The 20,725-nt window shown below is 41.6% G+C and overlaps 1 protein-coding gene across 1 annotated transcript in view; it reads left to right on the top strand.

The window, feature by feature from the left end:
- Nucleotides 1-20,725, top strand: part of NRXN3 (neurexin 3) — a 1,016,594-nt gene that overhangs the window by 319,419 nt on the left and 676,450 nt on the right. The window contains exons 10-11 of the mRNA XM_009319413.1: nucleotides 3,428-3,631; nucleotides 11,856-11,882. Of these exons, the coding sequence (XP_009317688.1) occupies nucleotides 3,428-3,631; nucleotides 11,856-11,882 (231 nt within the window). The remainder of the gene's footprint in view (nucleotides 1-3,427; nucleotides 3,632-11,855; nucleotides 11,883-20,725) is intronic.

Below are 20,725 nucleotides of genomic sequence, written 5' to 3' on the forward strand. Positions count from 1 at the left end.
CTCTGAAACATGGTTCCAACCCCTGCTCCTATGCATGTCTCTGTGAGACAGCCAAGTATAATAGCTACCCTAAAAGTAGAAGGGTGGAAGGAATGTGCATGTATTTTAAACTTGGATAACTGTGCTGCTGCCTGTATTTATGGTGCTGAACAGAAGCATTACAGTCCCATTGCTGCAGATGTCCGAGGACAATCGAATGTATGCCTGTATTCAGGCAGAAGTCACCAGCACAGGTGCCTAGGAGGCTGAGGTCACCTAGTTGTTGCCAGGTTACATTCAACCCTGAGCAGATTTGCTGTATGTGTTGCTCAGCTGTAACATGCCTTCCTCGAGTTTTGGGGACTGACTGTCAGGACAAGGAGAGAGGTTTTATTTGTACGACAGCTATTAGGCAATACCCTCCTCTGAAGGGGTATTTTTGTAGCTGGAGGGAATGGTCTGCTTGCAAGGAGATGTGCTGAAAAAGCTTCCAGATACTCCAGATGGTGAAGACTTGCAAGGTGAGAATGAAATCTCTTTATTTTAAAAAGATGTCAAGTGCATAGGTGGTCTGAGCTGGGCCATGCTCAGGTCAGCACAGGGCACACGCAAGAACAGAAACTCATCATCTCCTATGGTTGTGCGGAGGCTGTTTCAACTATTTCAGGCTATTTAATTTTATCTGCTTATTGTTACAAGGATTCATTGCTCCCTGTTTGTAGCAGACTGGCCAGACAAGGGACAGTAATACCTGATTTACGCTGCTGTGGTAGTTGAAACACTGTCTAGACTTTTGTGCCATCTTCAGCAATTCTGGGTGTTCTTCAGGTCCTTCTTACATAACTACAATAATAATGGTTGGGATTTCTTGTCTAAGGACAGTAATTTTCTGGCAATGGGATCAGTGGAGCTGAAGGTCATGAATTCTTTTTGAAGGGAAGAGACTCATTATTACCACGCTTTCGGTTTGTTGTCTTCTAGTGTCTGCAGAAAAACTCATGTTTCCAAAGCACCTAACGCATGGCACTGTGGAGAAGGAAGCAGCAGAGCTGGGGCACTTGTGTCAGCTACCCCCACTCATAGTCCTGATATCCTCCAACCCCCTTCTTACAGCTATTGAAGCACTAGGGCAGGCAACTGTTTCATGCAAGGCACATCTGAGCTGAAGGCGTCAAAAGAGCCATTTCATGCTTGACTGCGTTTTCTAATACAATCCGCAGAGAGAGAGAGGAAAGAGAGCAAGAAGGGTTTGTGTGTACATACACATTGCTTTTGAGTGTATGTATAATATACAGTACATTTAGTCCCAGCTTGCAGCTGTGGGTGGCAAGTAAGAGGTGCAGACGTGAGGGGAAAGAGAACTGTGCTTTGAAGAGATGAAACCATTCCCACACCTTGAAAAAGAAGGTTTCTTTCCTTCTCTGTTTCTTGGCCAAGTGAAGATGTGAGTCCCCAGGGCAGCACTGACAGCTTGTACCCAGAAGATATACAAATGGATGAGTGGGTGTTGTGTGTAGAGAGCTTTGTGTGTACAGACCATGACAGTGTGTGGGGAGTGCAGCTAAGAAAACGGGTGAATAGGGATGCTGTTCACAGCCATCTTATTTTAATGGTGCTCCCAGGAAAGTTTTCTTCTTAATGTGTTTGTATGTCCCATGACCAGAGAGGTCCTGCGTACCAGCTATTAGTGTGGTGGGCCACTGCACCAGCACAACCACAGTGATCCTCACCAAACGTTTTGTAACCATATACAGGTGTCCTCTGTCACTTTATCAGCTTGATACTTATCTCCTTATTTATCACCTCATTTGCATACCTCATTTGCATATTTATTACACACTGCAGTGCTGTTACTGGCTATTGTGGAGCCAGCCATGGGTCCTTTCCAGCATGGACATATGGCTGTTCCTCAGTTTCCCCTCCATCTACCCTACTCTAGCATCTAACATTTAGGCATTGAGAGGATGTAAGGATTGGCTCTGCCAAGCTTGCTGTTTCCCTCTAGAAGTTCCACTCCCGTCAGCATGAGTGGCCTGGCTGGGAAATACAGGACAAAGGGGTGAAACATAAGGAGAACATCTAGATTCCAAATACATGTTGTTGCACTTGGTTAAATTAGATGGGGTGTTAGCTTTCTGGGGTGTGTGCGGTGCCTGGTGAGAATCCCAACCATTTAAGAAAACTGTGGTTAAACTGGATGAGGCACTGGTAAGAGTGCTTTACGGAGCCATCCTTCCATGTGCCTAGGGAGCTGAACTGGTCTTTTTTTTAACCTCTGGGATTTTTATATGCAGTTTTGTGGTAGAAGTCCTACATGGAGCAATCTCTACAGCTCTGCCTTTGGTAGGGGTGGGCTGTGGGGAGAAGGGATGCTCTGATTCATACATTAATATATTTATGTAGATTTGTAAATTTTGCAGATAAAAATGCTTTGGAGCATATTCCTGGACTGAAACAATGATTGCCATGCTGTAGTGGTTGCTGCAGTTCTATCACAAGACTTTAATTCTACCCCCTTAGAGAAGAATATCAGTTTCTGCAGGCAAGACCTTGAACAAATAGATAATGTTAAGTACTATAACTCCTTTCCTCAGCTGAACTTCCCATTTTCTTTGACATCCTCAGAGATGATAGGAAAATATAATTTCTTTCCTTGCCGTTTTTTTCTTTTTCCTCCTCCTGGCTTTCGTTGTGCCTCCATCTCCTGACTTCTACTGTGTTTGAATGGCACTTAAACTTGCAATGGAGTTTGGTTTGTTCCTTTCTTCATTTGTGTTGCAGTGCCATCGGTTGTGTCAGCAGAGCTCTACTACCATTAGTTGTTAGTAAGGAGGGGAAAAATATAAAATCACAAAACAACACAAATCTGACGTAGAGAAGACCTGTTAAGAAACTTGCTTCACACAGTTGTTTTTCTTTAAAGTGCCAGTAATGGAATGAAATTCCTCTCTAAATAAGCAACAGCTCTTAAGAGTACTGGCAATAGGAACTCTGAGCCTTCAAAGGCAAGACTAAATGGTCTAGTAGAAGTGTTGTAGACATTATTTGAAGTAGTCAATACAGCTAGTGCTAGGGAAGGCTGGACTAATGGAAGAGATTGCATTTTCTGGAAAATGTGAAAAACGGAGGCTTTGCCAGCTCATTATCACAAAAGCGCCCTGTGCTAACACACTTGTTCTTGGGGATTGTGTCTCCATGAGTACTGCTGCCTCCAGTTGTGGTGAATACCATATCTTTGTGTTTGCTGCTCATGCTTGCCACATAGGGTTGCTGGATGCAGTTAAACAATTGCTGTGGTTTTCCCCAGTTACATACCTTTCTGTGGCGAGTGGTATGGTTTCTGTAAATGCAGTGGTCTATCACAGATGTCAGGATTCTTCAGGAGTGAAGATCGTGCAGAGGTGTAACTTCTTTTCATTTTTTGCAATTGTTTGCTGATTCCTTGCAGAGGCCTCTATCTTGAGCTATGATGGCAGCATGTACATGAAGATCATCATGCCTATGGTCATGCATACAGAAGCAGAAGACGTGTCCTTCCGTTTCATGTCCCAGCGTGCTTATGGGCTGTTGATGGCAACCACCTCACGGGACTCTGCAGACACTCTGCGCCTGGAGCTGGACGGAGGCCGTGTCAAACTTATGGTCAATTTAGGTATCGTATAAAAACCTTCCATTTCCCCTTCACTATTAGTTTGGGCTTGTGATTAGTGGTTTTTTAAATCATTTTGTTTAATTTCTGTTGGTTTGATTGGATTGGATTGATTTCTAAAATAATTGCTGAGACCTTCATAATGGTATTCTCTTGCGGAGAGAAATTCTCTTCTGCATTGCTGCATGAAGATTTGCTGTTGGTTCTTCGTTATGGACAGTGTTGGTTTTTAAGTCTTTAAGTTTTTAAGCTTCCTTTCTTGGTCTGGAACTGGTGAGCTCTGTGTGAGACATGCTGCTTGGTCCATCTTTTGATCAGTTACATCCCTCATTCATCCAGCATCACTCAAAACAGTCAAAGCCAAACATGGGAGGGAAGCAAAATGGATATGGTGGCAAGCAGAAGTCCTGTGAATCCCATGCCCTTTACAGAATTTGGCAGCGTTTGATACAAATTCATCTATTTTACTAATTTGCTAATTATTTCTATTTTCTAATTGCTATATGTTTCAGCCTTTAAGGCTTTTTATATGTAGTAAAAAAGCCTGGGTTTTTTATTTATTCTGTCTTTATTAAAATGAAGGCAACAATAACAGAAGTGCATCACCCCCCATCCCAAAGAGTTGTGTTCTGTCTCCTTAGAGTTACACTTTCCCAGAAAAATAATAAAAAAAGACAATTAGAAACAAGTCCAACAATAACAACAATGAAAAAAAAAATTGGGAGTGAATGTACTATTAGATTAGCCTCAATCCATTTTCTTGCCAGTCTTCAAGTGTTGTACTGAATGACAAATAGCCTTGTCAAAGAATGTAAATACATGAGTTGAAGCTTTCTTTCACTTTTCAGTCATGCAAATTGTTGTTTCATGTGAATCCAGGAATATAACTAAGAAGAGTTTCTGAGTCAAAGAAACAGAACTGTCATGATAGTGCGAAATGTTAAACCTCTTCTAATATGTAGGGTACTCTATATGAAGATGTGTGCATGGTCTGTGAAAGCTTGTGTCAGCTTTCCAAATTCTAAGCCCCACTGGAACAAGCTTTTGCATTTTTTGAGCTAACAGTATCAGCATCTTCAAAGCCCTGCTGTGGTGATATCAGGAGCAAACCATGTAGTGGCTTTGTTTGTAGAGGGCAAAAAAAGTATTATACACCCATACCTGTAGTAATGGTTCTTGTTTTTTAACTCCTGTCCCAGCTAGATATGGCAAGTTTGTCAAGGTCTTGATGCACCACAGATGAGCTTGAGTGGTGATTTTAGGGTTCCTCACCCTCACCTGAGCAATATGTTGTACAGCAGTTGTCCTCTGGAACTAGCTTGTTTTTAAAAATTGCTTCTAGTGTCTTTTTGGCTTTGAAAGTGCAAGTCAGACCCTAATATCTGCTTTTGGAATAAGAAAGTGAAGAGAAGAAGATGCATTTAAACAAGTTCATATCTCTTAAAAGCAAAGAGTGTCTACCTAAAGGCCTATAGAAACCCTTGCTTTTTATTTAAAAAAAAAAAAAGAAAATGCAGTGTTACAGAGTTCCTGTCTAGAATATATATATATATATATGCTCTGCTTAGCCTGACTGAAGAAGTGTAAAGCGCTATTGAGTGTCTAGCTAGCATAGGAGCAGTTGCTGTGCTATCCAGACTGACCTAGAGGACAGAGGGAATAGGTCAATTTCAGCTATGACAGTAACTTCTCAAATAAAGCGAAACAGCACTCTGATGATAGCTGCCTCTGCCTATATTAATTTTAAGTGAAGGAAAATTTCATAGATTTGCAGGGTTTCTCTGGAGAACAGCTCAAAAGAATTGCTGTTGAGCATTCTTCCATGTGCAAAAGAATCTTTCACAAAACTCCAGTGCATGTGAGTATATATAGATATATATATGTCTGCATTTTCTTCTCATCTAATACAGTTGGTGCAAATAATCTGGCAAAATGAGATTATTTTTTTTTCACCACTGTTTCCTTTCTTGGCAATTATTGCTAGCCATTTTCTTCTCAGAGAATAAACTTAATCACTGGAAGACTGGCAGTGGTACGCTTCTGTTGGGGAAGTGATGGGGCAGCTGAATATCTGCTTAGCTCTACGCTACCCCCTTGTAACCCAGAGCCAGTTCTTTTACCTTGCATGCCCTAGTTTCTCTCTTTGTTGGAGAAAGAATACTTCGCAACCTGCCAGGGATGCAGTGGTACTTTAGTAAGTGCTGCTTCTGTTGCCTTTGATACTCCCACATGAGAAGTACTACAGCATGAAAATTGCCAATCTTCATCAAAAATTATCACTTTTTCTTCTGAGAAAGGTACCACTTGTTTGATTCTGTTGTATCTTCAACTTCCTTTAAAATCAATGAGAACAGGGGGAATTGCTCCTGGTGTTCAGGGTGTTCAGGGCCTCCTAGGCTTAGACCCTATGTGAATATGAGGAGGGTATATTTAGATTACCCTGAATATACTTAGAATTTTTTACAGCTTACTCTTTCCATTCCAGTTTTCTTATATCATGCTGGCAGACAATATTTTCCCTCAGGGCCTGTCTACACTGTGTGCCTGATTGGCATTGGTCACTTTTAACACTCGCTGGGGTCTGTTACACCATTACCTAGCCTAGAGGTGGACTGTTCAACTCTTATATCTGGCATCTAAAACACGTGACTAAAGAATTGACATATGGTCTACACATGTTTGGAAAGAAATGCGTCATTGATGGTTTAATACAGGGACAAAATCTGTAAACCAAACTCTGTGTTAACTGAAGGCTACTTTTGTGTAGTTGCAGGGACTGAAGCAATTTGTATGCCAGATTTGCCGGCTTTTCAGCTGGAAACTTTTGTGAGGTTGAATCTTCTCCCAAAAGTGACTACAGGCTGCATCAGTGGAAACCTGTCAGCACTCTCCTTCTGTGCCTGACTCAACAGAAGGGTAGTTTAAACTGGTTTAAACTAGTTGGAACCTGGATTGAGCTTCACCTCTCCTCTCTTCAGGTTTACAAAGCTGTCAGATATATTCCTTGAAACAGGACTTACCTTCTATCAAAAAGGCAAAGTTACCTTTCTGTTGAAGAAACAGAATTTGAGGAGGAATGACCTTACCAGGTCATTTTCCGTTGTTTACTGTAAGTCACATCTAACTCTTTAAGGAGACTGTTCATAGCCAAAATGTCACAAACGAGAACCAAATCTTCATTATCTGACCCTGCCAAAATCCCCTTACCAGTGAGAAACAGTCATCAGCACCACCTCTGAAGACCTGAGTATGCTCGGTGCTGACTAGCTATGTGTCAGCATCCTCCCGAGTGTCTAACCCATGACAGATGTGTGCAAACAAAGACTGTTTTGAGTGGTGAATTATTTAATTGTGCTTTTCTTATAAGACATTTAAAACTATTACTAAGAGCTGTCTCTTTCTTCTCTTCTTTGATCTATTCCATGTGATTACTTATTATCATTTGTGTGGTTATTAAAGTCTTTCCTATGTTGTTTTTTCTTTTCCTTTTTTTTTTTTTTTTTAACTCTTCTGTGTATTTCAGTTGTAAAGCTTTCCCATACCCCATCAGCCATGGTAAATCAAAAGATGGTATTCAACCCTTCAAAGGCCTGAAGCCTGCGGCCCGCACAGCAAACAGCCCTGAGAACAGAGCGTACAGAGCAGCCTGCAGGGGCTGGCATATCCCACTCGCCCCCTCAGCACTCAGTGCCCAAACCAAACAGGGGATAGATACATTGTACAGCAGGCGTGGGTGGGCATGGGTGGCTGGGTGCTTGCTGTAGAAGGTGGGAGGGAAGCAAAGAGCAGTGATGAATAATTCTCTAAGAAAGAGGGGCGAGGAAGTTGTTTCAGACCTTTCCCACGTGGGTGCCCGAGGCACTGCAATCTGCATGTTGACAGTATGTCTCACAGTAGTTTGAGTGTTTGTTGTGTGAAGATTAGAAGTTCAAATGTGATACAGATCTCACTTCTGTTGAGAAGGACTCTGAAGAAATGGGTCTAGAGTGGAAGGAGAGAGAGAAATGAAGCAAATCATGGCTTGGAACATACTTGGGAGTAATTTCTGATGCTGAGAAGATGTGCAGAAAGGGAAAGAAATGGCTGGTCCGATAGGGACATATACCTTCACTTTTTTTCCTCCCATTGATGGGTGGGAGGGTTACAGTGTCACTGACTTTTATTAAGTAATATTTCAGATTTTTTTCTTCCTGGCCTGGCTTATCTTCAGGTCACTGGTGACTAGAATAAATACTGCCTGCCTCTTGTTAATCTGAGTCAGTTCTCTTGTAAGGAAGTGTAATCATCCCTCTTGACTATCTTTTCCTAAGATATCTCCTCAGGGGTGACAAAGACATCTTTGCCTCTCCAAAATGCAAAGTTTCTTTTGTCATTCCTACATACAAACAGAGTAGGCACATTTCCTATTTTTCTTTTTTAAATGTATGTGAACTTTTATGCCAAATTTCCTTTTGTGGAAATCATACACTCATACCTGCAAGTGTACGCCCATTCACAGTTTCTCATTAAGAAATTTCTTTTCTATAATCGGTACACACAAGTGCTTTTGGTTTTTTTTTTTTTTTGTCATAGACATACAAAAATATATGTCAGCTTGCCAGTTACAGGTGGGTGCATGCAAGTAAGAGAGAGGCAAGGAGAGACTCTGTAACATGGGTAAGAGCGTGCACAGGACCTCATCTGGTTTCCCCATAGGAAATAACCTAGAGTGAGCTTAGAAACAGCCAGGCTCCGATTATCTTTCTTGTCCTAGTCTTGCCTTAAAGTGCTCTTCCATAACCACATGTGGATGCTCATCAAAAGGAACAAACACTTTGTCCTCACACAACAAAGGTGACTTTCTTTCCTGATTCAAGGAAAAAACAGTCTGGGGCCTTAGCATGTCAAATAAATATCACTATTTTCAGGCACAAAGATACAAATGGTAAGAAATACAGGCCTAATTTGCAGAGACTTCTGTCTGCTACTAAAGATTTCTCCATTCAAGCAATGAATCCCTAGTGTCAGCTAATTGCACTGGAGCTACTTAACCTTTTCCAAGGAGAGGGTCTTTGGCCCATTTTCCAGGTGATGTGCTCTGGAAAACCTTCCGTCTGAGCACTAAGGAAGCAGCTTCTGGTTTACATTAGGAATAATAATGAAAGAAGGTAACTGTAGAAGGTCTTCCCAGCTCATCCTGCTCCCTGTATAGTTACATACTGTATTTTCACTTTACCTCCAGATTCCTCATCCAGTTGCTGAACTGGCAGGTGACTGGATTTACAGCTGTTTAGGCATACTCACCTTCAAAACCTAAAGCAAGGGAAAACCTCTTTTGAGTCAGGAATGCAGTCATACCTAAATAAATCAAATCCCATCAGTAGAAGTTGGTAACAGTACTGAGAGCCCCAGACAACAATTACCAGAAGTCTCATTGCCCCGGTACTGTGCAGGAGGAATCCCAAGTGTTTTTTTTAAATTATTCCTGAGTCCCCCAGCTGCTGCTGTTTTGCACAAAGACCAGGCTAAACCTGCACCTTACTGCCAGGGAAAGCATACTTTGCTCTGGATTTGTAGCATTGTACTAGTTTAGAGGAAAATAGGTACTTTCTTCCTTTCTAAAACTCATGTAAGAGGGAGAAAAGAGCTTCATGTATTAATGATTGGAAATTTTTTTTAGTTGCTTTGGACAAGGCTCAGAATTAAGGAAATGAAAAAAACCCACCTGTACTTGTTCTCTGAAGGTAGTGTGGAGAGTATGGTGGTGCTGGTGTAGCAGTGCAGGCAGATGCGCTCGCTTAGCTGCCATGTAGGATCCCCAGTGACCCAACTGGACCAAGTCTTGTTCAGGAACTGGTCCTTCTGGAGCGCGCTTGAGCGTTTCTGCCTGGCACCCCATTGCATGGCATTGCAGAGCCTTCGTGCTTGCAGTCTGGAGATCTAATAGCGCCGTGGTAGTTGTCAGGGCAGCCCCCTCTGTGGCCTGGTCTCTCGCTGTCCTTTGAAATAGAAATCTAGCAGCCAGGATGAGGACTACACTGGTTTTCAGTTTGAAACATCAATCCCTTCACCTGGAGCAGTCAGTGACTCAGCCTGGGGGTAAGCCCTGGGACATGTAGTTAATTCGGTATTCCTGCAAAAAAATTAAAACCACAAAACTTCTCTGCAGCCATCAATAACACAACAATGGTTTTAGTTTCTAGCTTTGACGGATGTTGCTGAGGACCAGCCATGTTTCCCTTTCCAGCACTTACTGTTTAGCCCATAAGATATTCTCCTGTTGTTCCAGCTGTGACAACTCTCTTGATCTCACTTGCTTGCAGTGCAACTTGGGAGTCTCTCTCGCTCTTGCTCTCAGTCTCCGTCAGGTTATAGAGGGAAGTTCCTCAGCATGTACTTCAGAGCTCCCCTTACCCTACCCAACTCCTGTAAGGGATATAGCCACCACTGTATGGTGATCGTACCAATTGCTCCAGGACTGTTTGCTCCCACTTTTCTGTTGCGGTTGACGACACATGACAAACCTAATCGCACAAAACCAAACCCAGATTTTCTCAAGAGAAGTTCTGCTTGAAAACAGACTCTCTCTGGCTATGGTGCTCCTGATTGGTGTGTCCCTGCTTATTACGGCTCTTTATTTATAGACTCTTATTCTTTCCCCTCTTTCATTTTTTTAAGAACTGCATTTAGTTTCAGCTGCTGAAATAATTTTCCTACATTTGTCTGAGTAAACATAAAATTGGTCCAGTTAAGCAGCAAACTGCATTATATTTCTCTGCCATTCTGTATAATCTCTCTTGCTGGGCCATATCTCTGTAATAAATACGACCGTCCCTGCTGGTCAAAGCTTTAGTTGTCCAGACAGGGTGTCCAGTAGCATGGTGCTATTATTCCTGGCCTTGATTTCCTGAGAGAAGGTCAGCATGGCCCAAGATACATAATAGCACTGATATGATAGCTCTTACCCATGTCAGACACCACAGTAATGGATATTCACAAGGCTGTGAGTAGGCATTTATAAACGAAGGATCCTCTTATGGGTCGTATCCTGAGATATGTTGAGCATTAGTCTGTTAAATGAGAGAAGCAATGCTCAGGAGCCCTCTAGCTCAGGATCCCCTACCTCAACTTGTTTTCTTTGTGCAGACTCCTCAGTTACCATTTATTAGATTCCACAAGCATAGCCCTATTTGTCTTTCCTTGTACCCCTCTTCGTCCCTCCATTGCCTGTAACTTCTGAATGAAGCAGAGCCAGCAAAGGTTCCCAGATTGCCACTTCACTGCCCATTTCATCTTCTCCCTGAACGTTACGAGCATCCCATTCAGTCTTAGCGTTCAGACAGCAAGACGAGATTGGGCTCTGAGGAACTGGCAGGGCTGGGGACCTTTGGAGGAAATCCCCATTCCCCCTGTCAAGCAAAAAAAAAGTATTCCCAATCTCCAGAACTAGCTGAAATCTGGGCTGGGCGTTCGTGCGGTTAGCTGTTTGCAAGTGGCCATTTTATGATAGGACATAAACTAGGCAGTATATTAACCCTTTCCTCACCTGAATGGACAGTGTTAAAGGTGTCTGTGCACATATTAAAAAGTGTTCTGGGCTGGCAATGGGGGAATGAGAAGAGGGTCTGTCTTTGGGAGAGCTGGAAAGGGTTAAATATTGCACCAACAAATCTCATAGGCTGATTTTACAGGTATTCTGTGTTGGACAGATGGTGTATTTATGCAATAACAATACAAATTAATTCAAAAGAAACCAAGTGTAAAAGTTGACTTTGAGCTTCAAGCTTCTTAGAGAAATTGCTAAAGGTCTTTAAAAAGCAAAATGACGCTGGAGTATGACTTGCATTTTGAGGGAGATTTTTTCTGCCTTAATTGTCAATTTTTTTATTGTAATTCACATCAGTTCATGGTCTGGAGTAGAAGATACTCTTAGATGCATAGGTTTCTATAAAAAGAAAATAGCTTTCTGTGTCAACATGTGGATATATATGTATATTGGTATATCTCTCTATACATATGTGTATATATATATGTGTGTATATATATATTTATGTACCAGATATTTATGTAGAATATACTGTACATATACACCCACTCCTGAACTTGTACAGACTGTATATAAGTATAAAATGGCCACATCTCTTTGCGTGTGTCTGTCCCCGGAAGGGTGGACTGATTGTTTTTGGATGTCTGCAGCTGTTACCTTGAAGGATGCAATTTCATCTTTCATTTATTTTTCCCCATCTAGACTGTATCAGGATAAACTGTAACGCCAGTAAGTTTTCCCTCAAGTTTCATTTTGTTCTCTTTCTATATATATTAAAATAACTTTATTTTATTTGCTGTTTTATAAGCTGTTTTTCTTTTCTTTTATTTTTTTTCTTTTCTTTTAAAAAAAAATCATCTGAAATTGAAGGGTTGGGTGGGATATGAAGCTGGGAGGGAGGAGGGAAGACCTTACGGTGATTGTATGTGAAAATTTTGTGTTAGGTTTCTCCAAGGAAGAGATGAACTGTTATTTCATAGCTTTGCAGAAGAGCACCTGAGGAACCTGATGAGCTGATATTATATTTCACTGGTAACCTGTTGTCTTTATGAAAACTTTTAAAGAACCACATAAGAATAACAACAGGTACTGTATGCACTTCTCCACTACAAAAAAGGCATGCGTATTTAAAAAACGAAACAAAACAAACCCACCTCAAACTCGTACTTTATTTCAGAATGGTGACAACTTAACCTGATGTTTATTCAAAGTCATTTTTATTTGGGTACAGAAGAAGGAAAAATTAGATCTTAGCTTTTGAGTATATTGTCAGAGTTACGTGATAACATTTTATACAGCATTTACCACTCTTAGGTTTCTATAATAAATTCTAGCTGAAACTTTAGGTCACTGAAGATCCCTTTCAGTCTGTAAAAGTAGGGAAGAAGGCTTATAAAATCTCTGTGAAAAATAATAATGAAAGATCATATCCAGTTCTAGACTGATTGAGCAAACAAAATCTTTTCAGTTCTACTTCAAAGAGCTGGTCGAAGTTGATGTAGGCCTCAAAGTAAAAAGCACTTCCCAAAGAATGGAGCTGATTAGCTCTCAGGTGTGCTTTGAGGCTTATCTTACTTGAAACCGAATTCCTAAACTGGCAGATCCTCTGTGTTAGATTTTATGTGGAAGGATTATGGAAGGCTAAACATCACTTTGGAAATGCTATAAGGGATTAAAAGGCATGGAGGGTCCATGTATTTTCTTGTGGTCTTTTTGCTCACCAGTGAGCCCCATCCAAGCTAGCAGGAAGGTGGAAAGAAGTGTGTTGCAGCCCCAAAAGCAAACATAGAGCTTTCAAGTAGCAAAGCCAATTGTAACATCACCAAAAGAATCTTATTGTAAAGCAGTTTCTTAACAGCTTTTCCATAGTTTTGGACTAAGAGTAGGTTTGTAGTGTTAGACAGCAGACAGCAGTTGTTTGGGTTTTTTCCCCATGTACAATATTTGCAAAATTTAAAAGGTTCTCTGTGGTTGCAAATAGAAAAAAAAATACACACATAAGCAGATAATAGATCAGCTTTCCCTCCTGGTCACTGCCAGCTGATTGAGATTCTGCTTTGCAGGGAAGTGGAAGCAATTAGTTTCTTGGTCTTGGGAAGTGGTCCCTGGGAGCCTGTAGCCAGGGACAAGCCAAAGCATTGGCTGATGTGTGATTATTCCAGCTGTGAGCCCTGATATGCTGTAGGAGCTTGATCATGAGTTCACAACATTGAGAACTGCAGCCTTCTTCAGCCCTGTTGCAGGGCTGTGTGGGATTAGTCCTGTATGACTCAAAGCTTGACAGCTCTTGTTGAATTCCTTTTGCTCTTCGAAGTTTTAACACTGTATTTCAAGATAGAGTGGGTAATAGGAAAAAGTGTCTTGAATCTCTGCTAACTGAGATTGCCAGTTTTTACCCAGTAGTGCTGAGGACATTTGCATAAAAATAGGATCTTTTGCTTCCTAAGATTTCATACGCTCTTGCTGCTTAGCCACCTGTAGCTCGCACCATAGTTCTTGTTGATGCGTGTCATCTGAGTATCCATATCAGCTCTTCTGGCACTGGACAACAATCTGCTGTTGTTGTCATCATCTTCAACTTTTGATGACAGCTGGCTGTTAAAGACTTAGCTGTGGAAGACTATCTTCAGGTGGGAAATCGGCTTTAGTAGCAAGGAGCAGTGGTCTGGTTTTCATGCAAATCAAAATCTAGCAGTAATTGGGAGAAACATTCAAAAAAGAAAAAGAGGGAAAAAGAGAATCCTATAATCGGAGCAGTGGGAAGACAGTCTGAATCCAGTGCTTTTGTTAGTTTACCCATAAGCATCAAAACATCTTGAATCATTTTGCTTCCATGCATTTTTAATAGTAGAGCCTGTTACATTTTTAAATACAGGCTTCCTCTGAAGGTTTGTATTTATTTGTTTATTTTAAAACACTTTGGATTTTCCTAATTTATTTTTCATGATACTTTGCTGAAAATGAACAACCCTACTCCTAGCCCCTCCAACACCTTATTTTGTTGCTGCCTGTTGCAATGACTCGGGTCATCTGTCCTGCTTTCTAGAAGGGAACCTGCTGGGAACTGATTGATGAAAAACTGTATACTCTTGCATGAATAAATTATGGTTAGGCAGGAGCAGACCAAATATCACTGTAACCATTCTTGCATTTTCTTGTGCAGAGGGAGTTATCCACATACAGATGGGTCTGCCAGGGTCTGTTGAAATGAGCAGAAGTGTTTTAAAGTAACTTGACAAATGGGATTCCCAATCAGTTGAAGAGTTTCAGGTTGAGCAGTCACCATTGCTAACTGAACAGAAGGGACCTGGTGCATGGTTTTAAAGGTAATCAGAGCTGTACTTTTGGGGTCTCTACACTTTTGGAACACGTAGGTTAAAGAGCCTACCACAGCAACCACTGAATCTCGTGCTATTTGAGAAGAGTCTAGTATATTGTCCCAGGTAAACATTTAATTTTCAATATACTTGCTCTTAATTTTCATTGAAAGGATTAAGGGTTTTTTGCTTGCATATCTTTGGGTCATCATATATCTGATGCAAAATACTGTTTTCCATCACTTCATTTCTTCTTACCCTCTCTTTGTTTCTCATCATTGTCATATCTCAGTTCTAAAAGGAAGACTAACATGGTTTCCTAGAATAGGAACATTTTTTAACTTTCTCTGTATTTATTTTAATACTCCTTTCATCCTCTCCTTTCACTCTTGAAGATACCTAAACTGATCTTATCTGTTTCTGCACACTGAGTGTCAATTTAGAAGGACCCAACAGTGTTGTTGCTTACGCAGATGTAAATGGGTAGTAACTCTTTTTTCCTCTGAGTGTAAAATCAGCATAACCAAAAGCAGGATCAGGATCCCAAAATACACTGTGTGAAGGTGCATTGAGTGATTCCTCAACATAATGCAGACATAACAGATAGCACTATTTCATTGGCTGGATTTATGGGAAAATAAGTATAGTCTAAATACCCTTATATTTTTGCATACATATTTTGGGTTTTTAAATAGGATTTCCTAAAGAAGAGTAGCTCTTTGGTCCATCTTCTGTAAACTGTTTCTTGAAATACATAGTTCACTTTAAAGAAAGTTAAAGTTATTGTGATAGTTTTATAGTTTGTGTCAGAATATCTGGTGCCCTGATTTTTCTGTATTTTTTCAAAGGTATCTAGTCCTTAAATTCCTTACTCCCTTTTCAGTGACCCCACTTCATATCAGTCCAGATGGGGATAGTTTTCAGCATTCTACCCAGTATTAAGTGTGGAGGACAGGGCTGTGTGTGCTACAGATTTACTAGCTTTTGGAGGTGTCTTCACTCTGTGTTCTTTCTAGGATACTGCTTATATTATTTTTCTTGGCCTAGGTCTCTCTCCTCCTCCCAAACCTTTTATGTGGTGTGTCAGTAGTCATAGTCACGTAGTTTGACACTACCTTTATGGGAGGTTTGATCTTCCAAAAGTCGCTGCCTTTGGGACAGTGAATACTTCTGTCTTATCGCCTGTTGTTTCATAATGAGGCCTTTTCTTCTCACTAAAGCATGCCAGACAAGCCGTTACCTATTTCCATGTGACTTGTGAAGCCTCAGCAAATCCTGATCCTCTTCTCTTACCTGTTGCTAAAAGCACAAATGGAAGAGGATGAAAAATCACAGTCCAATCACTACTAGTTGATCCTGTGTCTCTATGAGGCCTCACAGTTAGCATGCTGTTTCAGATCCAATTAATTTTGGACTGGTCTTTGACAATAGAAGACAGCTAGAATATGAGATTGGCTCTCCCTTCTCAGTTGCCATGCTTCCTGTATTTAGTGCCTTAATTCAATGCAACGTTAATGTTTCGTTTTAGTAAGTGCCACTGTAGAATCATAGAATCATAGAATCATTACAGTTGGAATGTTGGACCTCTAAGATCATTGAGTCCAACCATCAACCGTCAACCCATAACCCGTAACAACATAAAATACGAACCTATGATGTGTAACTCTCTGGGAGAGGTTTAAAGTTTCTTTTTTCCATATCATCACAAGTAAATAGGAAGCCATGCTAACTCTGATCTAATCAAAATATTGTAAAACCAAGTGCACTTATCTGATTCCTAGTGATGTTGCTGGCATTTTAATAAAAGCTTAATAGTACTCTAACATGAAAACATTGTTTGGAAAGTGAAGAGGTGTGATTAAACATATACATCATATTTGTGACTCTAGTATCTCCTAACTCCATTTAAACATAATCAGGAAGAAATGAATGCTTATGCAGCCTGAAAAGTGATGAGTCATTAGTATGTCATATAGTAGTGGTGAAAGCAAAGCTGGTGTCGGTAGCATCTGCCCAGCCTCGCTGAGAACGGTCTCACCTTTGAGCAGGCTCAGACTCAGGGTGCTGGTCTGGCCTTGAGCTGCTGCTGCACTGCAATGCAGAAGAAGGTAAGGGAGCAAGCCTGTCTTTGGAAGACCTTTCCTTCTGTCAGGTGATGAAACAGCAGTCTTCCCAGGTATTTTGTCAGATGGTAAACTAAGAATTCTGTTAGAGGAAAACATACCATGCTGGATCCAACAGCCCGAGAGGGGTGAGGCTACTGCCACTCCGTGTTCCCAGGTTCAACCAGTAGCGAGGTTGGAGACGTATTCCTGGCAGGCACTTTGCTAGTGATCACACACTTACTTGCAAACCTGTGCTCATTCTAGCTTCTGGCAGCACGGACGTACGGGCCCTCTGACCCATGGTCCGACTCCAATTGCTGCACTCACACCCCTGTACACCCTCATGCACACAGAATAGAGAGCCCTCACCCAGGCAAGAGTTAGAAAGGAATTTAATAAGAAGACAGGACAGGGTGCACTGATCAGGCGCAGGACACAGCCAGACAAGCATACTGACCAGCAACTATTTACACATGACCAGCCCTTTTTATCCCCTTACTCCTCTATTTTCCCACTCTTCTTCCTCCCAAAATCACCTAAACTCCTCCCTTTTCCTGCCATTGGTTTGTCCCCTAAACATTCCATAATAAGCCTGTCTGATCCCAAACTGCTTTTCCCCTGCATCACATATGTCCCACCCTAGGCAGCAACCTCCTTAGTCCAAAAGATGATCTCAAGAGCTGCTCCAGATGACTTATGGTGATGAGTTTCATGCTTGGACTCTGGGGCTAATGTCTCTGCTGGGACTGCCCTGGGAGAGGCCCAGATAAGGTGTTCATTCCTCAAGAGTCCTTGATTTGTGTTCCCACCTGCCACTGTGCCCCTGTGCTCCTCTGGGCTTGTGCAGATGGGCTTCTGATGGCCTGATGGCCCCTGTGACTGGCCTGGATGTAACCCAATAAGATATTATTTAGGTTCCCTGTCCTGCTGTTGTCTCTCTGAGCTCCTTTGTGGGTGTGCAGATAAGCTTTATCACATAACCCAACAAATTCCTCTTCCCTGTGGCAGCTACTACTACTACAAAGTGAGCTATTTTGTCTCAGACTTGCTTGATTCAAGTCCACTCCAAGTCCCCGGTCGGAAGAAACCTCTTGACTTTAGCTCTCAACTCAGAGGTTGCTTGGTACCCCTGCAAAATGAAATAGTGCTCCTGAGCTTGTTTTAAAAAGGTAGTGACAAAGTCCATGCAGTTACCAGTTGCAATGGAGAGGACAAGACCCTTTGGGGCTGGGTTCCGCAAGGACATCTTCCATCTAGGTGAGAGGCAAAAGGTGAAGCGCATACGAGAAGCTGCTCTGCTTCACTGCTGTCTAGACAGTCTGTCTTCTGTAGATTAGATTCTGTAATTAGTTGCCAGAATATCCACTCTGTTCTTTTATTCAAAGAAAATTGGAACAAAACTGGAAACTCAAGCTTTAGGATCTAGGAGGAAGCAAGTATTTTATGTGATTAATTTTGTCTGAGGACAACCCAGAGAGAGCATCTCTAATGAGACTTTGAATAGTTAATAAGAAAAAGAAAAGCAAATGCTAATTAGCACAAGCACTGCTGGCTATGTTGGGTGCTACCTTATCAGTAAATTTAAGGCCAAATCAGTGAGCCTTAAGGCTCAGCGGATACTGGATAAGGAGTGACCAGCAAAGAGGCTCTAGTGATTTGCATTATTGGGTGCAGAACACTGGGTGTAATGAGTGAAAGCTTTTCACAGTGTCTTTAATCCTCCTCATCCAGACAGTGCCATGAAGATTAAGGTTTTGCTGTGGCATAATTAATTAATTTCTGCAATCCTAAACTGCAGTTTGCGATATCACAAGGTCCCTGCATGCCAGAATATTTCAGGGGCCGTAAATCTGGGCTACAAATGCAAGTCCATGTTTACTAGACTTCAGCTAGCCCCAGCTCTTAGTTAGCAGCAGTTAGCCTTCATCTTCCAGCTAATACTGTCACATCCTTTGAAAGTCCCTAGTCTTGACTCTGTAGTTCTAGTGCGCAGGGAGAGACTTCAGCAGGTCTTCTAAGGTCATCAGTTTGAAGAGATGGTGCTGTTGAGAGCAGCGCTTGGCAGAACGCATTCTGCGTTATTTTTAACTAAATTGCTGCGTTGGGACCTAACAGGAAAGAAAAGTAACCTTGGAAACTCAGCAATCATCTGTCAGGAATCAATGACCCACTTTTGGAAAACAGCTATGCCAGTTTACTGGCTATCGTTCGCACCCCAGCAGCTTTTCTTGACTCCTTGCCACTTCTTGAAAGGCTGTCTTTGTGCTGTATGTTTTTATATATAGAATTTCAATTCCTGTAGCCTCTGACATCTTCCATGGGATTATAACTAAAAATGAGAACTGTTGTGAAGGGGGCAGAGTCAAAACCACCATATCAATCACCCTGTCAGTCGCTAAGCTAGATACCCATTATTTAATGTTAGAAATTCCAATTAAATATTGGGATTCTGGATGCTATAACAAAGATTATGGGATATGAAAAGGTTGGGGTGTTTTTTAATTTGTTTTTGCCAGAGGAGAAAGATGCTGTGGGTGAACCGTGGAGTAACCTAGGAAGAAGTTTGTGGGTAGGATAACTTTTAAAGTCATATGATACTGGGTTTTGTTGTAATGATACATTGAATTAACTAGTTGCTGGTCAGCAATGTTTTTCTCTTATCTACCAGTTGTTATAATATGAGCTTCCTTTCCCATGTCTGTTTGGGGAACATGGCATGTCTTGCTTCCTTTCCTGTTGCAGTGTTTGCAGGATCTCAGCCAGGATGCCTGGGAAAAAAACAGGCTTTGATAGAAAAACTTGTACGCTTCTCAGTTTCTAATTTTGGCCACATTCTTTGTATAAATTGATTTGTGTTCCTTTCAGATCAGCTGTCATCACTTGCACTTTCTTCAGTGTTTTGGTTTAACCCCCACAGGTGGCTAAGTACCACACAGCTCACACACTCTCCCCCAGCCTGTATGTAATCAACACTGTTTTGCTCACAAATCCAAAACATAGCACCATGAGGGCTGCTACGAAGAAAATTAACTCCCTCCCAGCCAGACTCAGTACACTCAGGAAGCAACTATGGCCTTCAAAGTTTGTGGACATCATGCTATAGGGCTTAAAAAGGCAATGCTTTTGCTGCCTTACAGTGAAATAGAGGGCCAAAGGTAAACTGAAACAGTATCACCTATAGTGTCCAGACATCGAGCATTTGGTCATTTCTTTTTCCATTTCATTGATTTTTCTTTTCCTACACAAGGCATTGGATTTGAGGAAACTTGCTGTGTGAGTGGTAATATCAGGGAGCTGTGTAGCAGTACTAAATGTTTTGTTTCCAGGATTGAGACATGGCAGGCTGTTGACTATCTTAAAATCAAACAATGACTGCATTAGGACTTAAATACTGGATACTGTTTCCATGAATGGTGAGAGGGTTCATAATGACAGCAAAAAGTTGCTTCTCCACAGCTGAGAGCTTTTTTCCACACTTAACAGTCCTCACACCACCCACCTATTTCAGTAGCGACTGCTACTGTCCTTCTGCCACCATGACCCATCACATCGCCTGTATTTTGCACTGCAAGGCTGGTTTGTCTGGCAAAAGGCACCGCTGCTAGAAAATTTCTCTCAGGGAGCAAAGAACTGCAATTGCACACAGGTGCTTGAGGAGTAAGATAGAAGTTTACTTTAAAAACATCCTTCGGTGTTTCTGTGCTTGAACATTGGCCTCTCTGAAATGAGGTGCAGAAAGGTGAGCTGCAGGTTTGTGGTCTGCCTCTGAAAGAAGCACCTTAGAAATATTTACTGTTTGTGCAGGGACAGAAAGAGTCAGAGAGAACAAGAACCCTTCTTCCAGAGAGAGTCTCGCTTGGTTCAGCTGGTCTACACTGGTGTATGATGCATATGGCAAGCTTGTGTCGATGCTGCTTCTCTGGAAACTTGCCCTTAGCAAACCTTTCAGTAGTGATGTCGTCTTTTCCAATTGCTTAGCTTCTGCTCTTCTCAAGAAAAGCTGATTCTTGAGGTTTCAGGGCCAAGGAAACATTTGTTGACTTCTTGCTTCTCTTGTGCAAAGGGAAGTCAATGCATGGGAAGACAAGGAACCTGGCCAAGATACCACAGATGTGTTTGATCAGTGGTGAAGATTTTTTATATCATCATA

Source organism: Pygoscelis adeliae, unplaced genomic scaffold (assembly GCF_000699105.1).
Source record: "Pygoscelis adeliae isolate BGI_AS28 unplaced genomic scaffold, ASM69910v1 Scaffold71, whole genome shotgun sequence".
NCBI classification, from domain to species: Eukaryota; Metazoa; Chordata; class Aves; order Sphenisciformes; family Spheniscidae; genus Pygoscelis; species Pygoscelis adeliae.